General features: G+C 34.3%; 1 protein-coding gene across 1 annotated transcript; it reads left to right on the top strand.

The window, feature by feature from the left end:
• The first annotated feature begins 3870 nt into the window (after positions 1–3870).
• Positions 3871–9141, top strand: LOC102808194 (apoptosis regulator BAX-like). Its single transcript, XM_006822110.3, has 5 exons — positions 3871–3929; positions 4113–4359; positions 6198–6333; positions 6696–6812; positions 8742–9141. Exons 1-5 carry the CDS (start codon positions 3884–3886, stop codon positions 8847–8849), a joined length of 654 nt encoding a protein of 217 aa, XP_006822173.1. The 5' UTR covers positions 3871–3883; the 3' UTR covers positions 8850–9141.
• Positions 9142–9158: the final 17 nt, after the last annotated feature.

The raw sequence follows: 9158 nt of genomic DNA, 5'->3' as shown, positions 1-9158 counted from the left end.
ATAATGAAACTAAAAAATCAGATCTAATTTCTTACATTGGTCATCTCTAGTGAGAAATCGCGCAGATCCGCCTCATGTGAGAACAATGTGGGTTTCCTAACTAGATTTTCAGGGAAATGTCGACCAATGATCAAGTTATTATTATTAATTAAAAATGGACAGGTTTTCGATGTACTAATCAATGAAATAATCGAGAGTTGGCCAGAACCACAGGTCACCGGTACACTCCGCGTTTCGCATAAAAGAAAACCCATAATTTCTTCTTAAGCTGTATTGCATTTGCGGCTTTGAAATGACGCAACTTGGTAATTCTAATAAATGTTTTAAATTTCATATAGATTTTACTTTATATTAAAAAATGACATTTCAAATATAGCTACAAATGCAATAAAAGGTGAAGTGTAAAATTAAAATGTGTATACAAATTAAAGTGAATTTTAAAAACAAACACCCACCATACATATCGTACAAACTGTTTGAAATGAATTTCACATATTTTCACTCAGGCACATTTTGACGCAATATTGTAACCACATTAATAATCGGCCACTGATTGTCTGAAATATAGCTGTAATTTACGTTTATGTGACCAGGTGGGACAATAAAACGAGATATTCAAATAGCGCCCTCATAGTTTAGGCCTATGATTACCAGCTCCGACTGTCTATATACATGCATTTCTAGCAGTTTGAAGCGCGACGTTCATATTATATATGCGACGATTATGACGCTTTGATTTCTGAAAGAATGTCTGATATACAAAATGTCAACTCCGAGTCAAATCAGATTAAAATCTGATGTGTTTTACGTGAGTTTATTTCTTCTTTGTTGTTGTTGTTGTTGTTGTTGTTTTACTATGTTTTATATAATCTTTATTTTATATTATTTTAATTATCGCACACTAGCGATTACCGATACTTAAAAATAAGAATATATAAAAAATAATTAACATATAAAATAAAATAAAATAAAATAAAATAAAATAAAATAAAATAAAATAAAATAAAATAAAATAAACTAAGATCCTGTCCTAATGCTCCGAATCACTCAACACAAGTATGGACTTTTTGAGTTCTCAACCTGATATCATAATTGGCATTGCTTAATTTATAGTGATTATAGAATTTAAAAAAAACACTAATATATGTTTAGTCTTAGTAGGAATGAGTTAATGCGCCCGCATACAAAAGAAAGAAACTGAAACTAAAAATTCAAACATCAAATGTTTGACGAACACTGAATACCATTAACAGTTTTGAATTTATTAACATTTTGGAGATTGTGTGCGATTAATATGTCATTCCTTTATCATGTCCATATCATGACACTCTTATTTAAACAGCGCCATATTATAACGGCCAATTATGCCTGTTCCTGGATGAGTCCAATATTATTAAGTACATATCTCTCTTTTATCTTGTCTTTGTCTGTTTTATCAATAAATATTTCTGCAATAATTCTGACCAGAAATAGGTCGCTAGTTAGTTTAGTTTGTTAATATACAGAGTCTGTTCAATAAACCCTTACTTTCCCAGTTTACGGAGCGCCATTGTTACGCAAATGACTATGATACTACATTTCCAGGTATAACGATCAGTTTGCTTTTACAAGTATTAAGAAAGTTAGCCAGGCAAAAAATCTATCCCCATTTTTGGGTTTCAATGTCACATTATTATATTGATTCCGAAATAAGTCAACTGTTTCCCGGAGGTACAAGGGGGGATAGCTGGTACAGGTTACAGGAAATAAAATAAGGGATTTTAACGTTTTCACAGGAAATAAAATGAAAGTTCCATTTACAGTAAAAACTAGATTTTTACACTTTACAGGTAAAGCAAATTCCTAATTACATTTTACATTTTTATAATATATTTGATAATTTGTGTTTAAGAATCAGAATTGGAAATTGCGTCTAGTGGTCTGATTTTGATGATATGATGGACGCGGCTATTTACTTTGCGATTATGAAAGTTTGTGTAGCGGTTTCCACCCCCTGTTTTTGAGTAGGGAATTACGTGGATTATGATTCATGAATAATTTATTAGCGCTGCTCGGCTCATTACAGCTCCCTGGTCTGTTGCCAACTTTATGCGTACAATCTAGTATATGATATGTACCGTAGATGGCGCTATTTAACTCACCTCTGACATCTATTGACAGCTGGGTCAGGTCGCTTGTTGGGTGTAAGTTACATCTTCTTCTGAACAAAGCGCTCTGTACTTAAATCGATTTCCTGGTTTGGGGGAGATCAAATAACTATTTCCACATACATTGTGGTGTGCATTTTCAACCTGAAAAAAAAAATACGCCGACGGAATACAACAGTATTGTGCTGGTCGTAGTGGATTGATTTAGTACTACCGGTAGTAGCAAGTTTTCGGGTCAGGTGTACTACGGCTACGGATACCACATTTTCTACTGCAGACGTAAACGTAGCAGTGTGATCAGCGATCCTGCCTAGCTCTTCTGTTTTTATATACATAACAAAAAACACTTTCCGGTGAGTGACCCAGTCCCCATCCTTCAGTGTACTTAGTAATTCTTCTTGCCAGAGTGCGTGATGACTCGGAACGTTAGGATATTTGTTTTCGTACTATTAGTATTATGACCATACAAACGTGAGAATGTGAGGATGTGGCCATATTTGGCGAGTCATATAGAAGTTTTATGGTGCATTTTTGTCGACTCATAATTAAAATTTTGTAATTTTAATTTGATCCACCCCAGACGCCCTCCATCACGTATTTGTGAGATTGATATAAACACAATAAATGAGAAAACATGAACAAAACAATGTCATTACCCAAAATGTATTTGCATTAAAATTGTGTTAATCAGTTGATTTATTGTGACATAAAAAAAAAAAAAAACAAAAAAACTAGTTGGTTCCTCATTTGAAAATTAGGATTGGATTGGAATATTTTGTGTTTTATTTGAAAAGAGAACAAAAATGTGCGCATAATGACTGTATACAAAAAATAATTTTCAGCTCACTGGGTATCTTACGGTATTGTGTGAAAAGTCTGGACTAAATGAATGTCGAGGAAAAATTGAAGGATTTGCATTTGAACCTTTCAAAGAATGTCTAAATGCCTATCATTCAGAGGGGAATTATATTGAATACCCTTGAGATACCATTACTTCATCAAAATTGACCAACATCAAATGTGTAAAGCACTTTATTAAGTATGGCAATACCCAAAAATTCACACTATTTTTACGTTCAATTTTACACATAATGTGGGATCCGTCTCACAGTGAACATAGAATGGTCTATTCAGATTAACAAATAAGCGTAAATAAATTATTGCAAAAACGAAAAAAAAAAGTGTCATAAAAAAATATCAGGTTGCTATTATTGTTTAAATACAAGTTTTGTCGATAATTAAGCTAAATGTTCACACAATTTTAGTATCTTACACAAAATGTACTACGAGGACACTGCAAAGTATGCACAAAGACAGTACAGCAGGAGTATCAACCGACGTGCAGCGGAGGTTAATGCCGCCATGTATTGTCTGAGTGCCTACTTTGCAGTATCCTCGTAATAACCTTATTAATACCGTATACATCTTTTCCTCCCAGGAATACATCATGGGAATGTCAAAATCCAAAACCTTTATAACAGATTTATCAAACTTCTTCGTGTGGGGTCCAGTCAAACCCGGGGGCAGCCATGTTTGTTTTTTATTATTAGAGAACGCTTATGTCCGTAATTGTTCCATATTTGGAATTCACGATTTCTAATATGGTAGGATGAAAATACCCTGTGCAATACTGCAAAATTACGGCATGCTGTAACTTATGGCGTTATGGTGACAGATGTATAATTATTAATGATAATGATATATATATCTGTTATGTTTTCAAGAATTAATAGAAAATGGCCGAAGGAGGACCACCGGATGAATATCTAAGAGAAGATGAAGGTATGTATTGTTTGTTTTTTTCAAATACAAAATTAACAATAAAACTGGTTGATAGCATCATGGCAATCTCTGGCTGATCATTAAACTGCATGTCATGCAATTTTTCACAGAAATAATTTCTATTATTTCTGCATCTCCCATCTGTAAATTGTCTTACCAGCATATTTCAACTCTTGAATGCAGGTGCTGTAGGTGGGGCCGAGAGACAGCAAAGCCAAGAACAAGACGTGATTGGCGCACAGGCTACACAACTACTAATGGAGTTCATCATAGAGCGATTCCAACGTGATGGAATAGAGAATGCACCGACCATGGAGGAGATACAAGATCCTGATGTTCTTACTCCTATGCAAGAAGAAAACTGGGGGCAGATTGGAGCTACCCTACGGACAATAGCAGATGAAATGGACAGAGACTATGAGCTGCAGAGGTACATGTAGATCATATTTCAAATAATTGAAATGGATTAGCTTGAGAGTTATATGACTCAATTATATAGCCTTATTGTGTCGCTTGTTGGGTATGAAATATATATCCTGTTGTGTTCATGTTTTTCACAAGAGCTGAATCATTTTATTCTATTTTAATTCAAAAGCTGGAAAGCATACTTAACTCAGTGTTTGTTACACCATTTGCAAATTATTTTGATCATTGACACACCTCTGACAAGGTATAAATTTGTCACTATAATCAACCACCATTTTTTCATGACACAGGGCATCTTTACATTCTCTTTATAATACTAATATCACAGAATAAATGACACCTAGAGTGTTGCGGCAGTGATTTTTAAAAACTCTTGATTCACAGTTCACTTCTTAACAATTACCAAATAATGTTTTTGTGTGTTCCCTGATATATATGGAAACACCACTTTGAATTGTTTCTAAATCTTTATGAAAAGAAAGAAGATTGCACAAAGCATGCTAGTTTTGAATTATTTTGTATCAAACTTTAGCTTCAGACCATATTCATCAGAGATCAAAGGTAGAAAACGATATAAGGGCAACTGGAGATTCTGTTGTGATTGTCCCCTAGCATTTAATTTTAGAAATAATAAGTGAAACAGACTGTGAAAAGAATGACTAGGTAATTTCATGATTTCTGAGTTCTTTGTATTGTGTATTCCATTTCCACCCTAAATGGGCACACACAATACATGTATTCTGGTTTATCAATACACACAGGATACGATATAGAGAAAAGTACTTAACAGACAAACTGAAAACATTTCAGCATCACAGTGCTTGTTAATTTCTTGTTTTCGTATTTTTCTCAAAAAATACGCATTATTGTTTTATAGGGACACAACTGTTTACTTGTCTTTTATAATACATATGTATTACTTTTACATACTCAAACAAAAATATATAGCAAACACATATATATTCAATTTTTGAAACATTTCTATAAATCAAATAATCAAAACACTGTGATTTTGTCATCCTCATAAAATCTAACATTGAAGAGCGGAAATGTTTGTCATTTTATCTCACAGAACTATTAATGCCCATTAACATTATGCTGCATCTGTAGATGGGAAATCATGTCAAGTCATGTTGTATTGGAACCATACTTTGTAATATGTTTAAATTTTAACAAAATGTGTTAGAACTGGCACAATATAAATTGATTTTATACAGTTTACAAAATGTGTCAAATAGACAAAATTTTGAGCAATTCACGTACATCTATGTAGTCGCCGTGTTTGACTTTTGACCCCAATATACGCGAACTCCGTGCAGTTCGAATCATGTGAATGATGCATTCCAGCGCCCTCTCTTGGCAGAATGGAAGTTTGAGGGGACTTGAGAAAAGTCATTTGTCTCTGGTAGCTTTTTTGAATAGGATCGCATGCCTAAGGACCTCGCTTATTTCTTTATAAAATCTTTTAACAGTTACATTCGGGTGTACATAGTGTAATGGTTTGTTTTAATTTGACTGATATACGTGTGGAACTGTGACTGAAATATATATCTTGGCGCAGTATGCAAGTTTTAATCATTATACTAGACACATATCATCATGCTCACTTGTCTATTTTGTCCAAATTATTAACTCTTATATTAGTGTGCATTTTTATGTATTTTACTATAATTTTGACCAGATGGATGTAATTTCCAATGCCAACAGATATTAATCAATTATTGATGAAAATAAGTAAATAAAATTGCACCTCTGTAGGTTAAATTGTGACACAAGAAGGCTTTGGTATTTAAAGGGGTTATTATATAAATAAGACATTGTTTTGTGTCTTTTTCTTTGCAGAATGATTGACAGGGTGCCTACTAATTGTAGCGTTGATGCAGTGATTGCGGTTGCCAGGGTGATATTTGATGATGGCATTGTAAACTGGGGTCGTGTGGTGGCGCTCTTTTATTTTGCATATCGAATGTGTGTCAAAGTGAGTAACACGTTACGTATGTAGATATCTGTACAGTTTATGTTTTCTGTAATTCAAATCTGTGGAAATAAAATAAAATGTAAAAAATTAATATTCACAGAAATTATACACAGTATGGCTTTCACCCAAGCCTATCAGTTTCGCAGATGTATAGCCTTTGCATCGCCTTTGAGCATGATGAAATGGTAATAAATGCATGACCTGAACTTGATGAATGGGTATATGACATGAATGCATGTTGCAAATGCAAAATGATAACAGGTTGTATGAAAGCTATACTGTACGAAGATGACCCAGTATAGGTTTTGTTGGATAGAGGGCGCTATATCATAAATGAGAATTCAATAGTGTTTCTATTTCAGGCCATTAACTCTATGATGAGCCAGTATCTACCAGGGTGGATGACACGATTAATCAGGGAGATTGTCAAGTTTTTGGTAGAAGTATTTGCAGCCTGGATCATCAGTCGTGGTGGATGGGTAAGATTAGCTCAAACACTTTTGTAAACAGTCAGTAATATAGTGTAGAATAGTAAGCTTGTATGTGAGTATGTATGTATGTGTGTGTGTGTGTGTGGGGTGGGGGTGGGGATGGGGGTGTCATTATATACATGTAGTTTTTGTCGTTGTTTGAAGTTTGAGGAAATACTCACCAGCAACATAAGTTAAAGTTATATTAACCATCAAACTACAGTTACACATGCATGTACACTAATGAAATGATTTGTTACCTGCAATCTATGTGGCATTCCACATCTCTTCGCTAACAATATGTCACTTGTTATATACCTCTCCATTTACACTACCACTAAGCACCTAGAATCTTTGTGGGAGTGACGTATAGTGAGTAGAATGCAGTGTGGGTTCTAGGCATTAGTTTATCAACATTGAGTTGAATCCTGCATAGATTCAAGGCATTAGTGGAGTATGTAAGTTGAATCTCACATAGATTCTAGGCATTAGTTGAGTATATGAGTTGAATCTCACATTGATTCTAGGCATTAGTTGAGTATAAGGGTTGAACCTCACATTGATTCTAGGCATCAGTGGAGTATACAAGTTGAATCTCGCATAGATTCTAGGCATCAGTGGAGCATACAAGTTGAATCTCACATAGATTCTAATCATTAGTGGAGTATATGCGAGTTGCATCTCACATAGATTTTAGGCATTAGTGGAGTATATAAGTTAAATCTCACATAGATTCTAGGCATTAGTGGAGTATACGAGTTGAATCTCGCATAGATTCTAGGCATTAGTGGAGTATATGAGTTGAATTTCACATAAATTCTAGGCATTAGTGGAGTATATGAGTTAAATCTCGCATAGATTCTAGGCATTAGTGGAGTATATGAGTTGAATCTCACATAAATTCTAGGCATTAGTGGAGTATATGCGAGTTGAATCTCACATAGATTCTAGGCATTAGTGGAGTATATGAGTTAAATCTCACATAGATTCTAGGCATTAGTGGAGTATATGAGTTGAATCTCACATAGATTCTAATCATTAGTGGAGTATATGCGAGTTGAATCTCACATAGATTCTAGGCATTAGTGGAGTATATGAGTTAAATCTCACATAGATTCTAGGCATTAGTGGAGTATATGAGTTGAATCTCACATAGATTCTAATCATTAGTGGAGTATATGCGAGTTGAATCTCACATAGATTCTAATCATTAGTGGAGTATATGCGAGTTGAATCTCACATAGATTCTAGGCATCATTGGAGTATATGAGTTGAATCTCACATAGATTCTAATCATTAGTGGAGTATATGCGAGTTGAATCTCACATAGATTCTAGGCATTAGTGGAGTATATGAGTTAAATCTCACATAGATTCTAGGCATTAGTGGAGTATATGAGTTGAATCTCACATAGATTCTAGGCATTAGTGGAGTATATGAGTTGAATCTCACATAGATTCTAATCATTAGTGGAGTATATGAGTTGAATCTCACATAGATTCTAGGCATTAGTGGAGTATATGAATTGAATCTCACATAGATTCTAGGCATTAGTGTAATATATGAGTTGAATCTCACATAGATTCTAGGTATTAGTGGAATATATGAATTGAATCTTACATAGATTCTAGGCATTAGTGGAGTATATGAATTGAATCTCACATAGATTCTAGGCATTAGTGGAGTATATGAATTGAATCTCACATAGATTCTAGGCATCTTCGGAGTAGCATATAGTACCGGTAAGATGAATATCGCATAGATTCTAGGTGTTAGTGGAATAGTGTATAGCAAGTGGAAATACCTCATAGATTCTCGGCATTAGTGGATTGGCATACAGTGAGTGGATATGAACATTTGTGTGGTTAGGCTAAAATATTAATCAAGTCTCTCTGAACTAGTCCTCATTATTCTATAAAATTTTCTTGTTACTTGCAGGGTGCCATTATTGAATACCTTGGTTCACCAGCATGGCAATTCTACTCTCTGTGTGCAATATCCTTTACCTGTTTTGTAGCTGCAGTTGTTCGTATGAACTGGCGTTGATGACGTCCCTCAAAGTGAAGTCAGTCACCCCTATCTCTGAATAGTTCTTCCACTATGACCACTTATGCAAGGACTATCCCATAATACATTTTAGAGAATGTCTCTCTGGTTTCCATGGTGAAATTAATCACACAAGTAGCTGTGGTGTTTAAAATGTGAAAACTTCATCAGTGGTGGTAGTTTCCCTACAAAATGGTCTAAGATCAGTGTACTTTATGTAAGAATTGTATGTATTTCATTTTAAACTGCTGTTCATCTAATTATTGAATGGTGAGTTTGTGAGTCTATAATACTCATCCTTGAGCAATG

Source organism: Saccoglossus kowalevskii, chromosome 1 (genome assembly GCF_978046115.1).
Source record: "Saccoglossus kowalevskii chromosome 1, keSacKowa6.1, whole genome shotgun sequence".
In the NCBI taxonomy this organism is placed as follows: Eukaryota; Metazoa; Hemichordata; class Enteropneusta; family Harrimaniidae; genus Saccoglossus; species Saccoglossus kowalevskii.
Note: the sequence above shows the minus strand (reverse complement) of the source record. Positions and strands in the feature narration are given on the sequence as shown.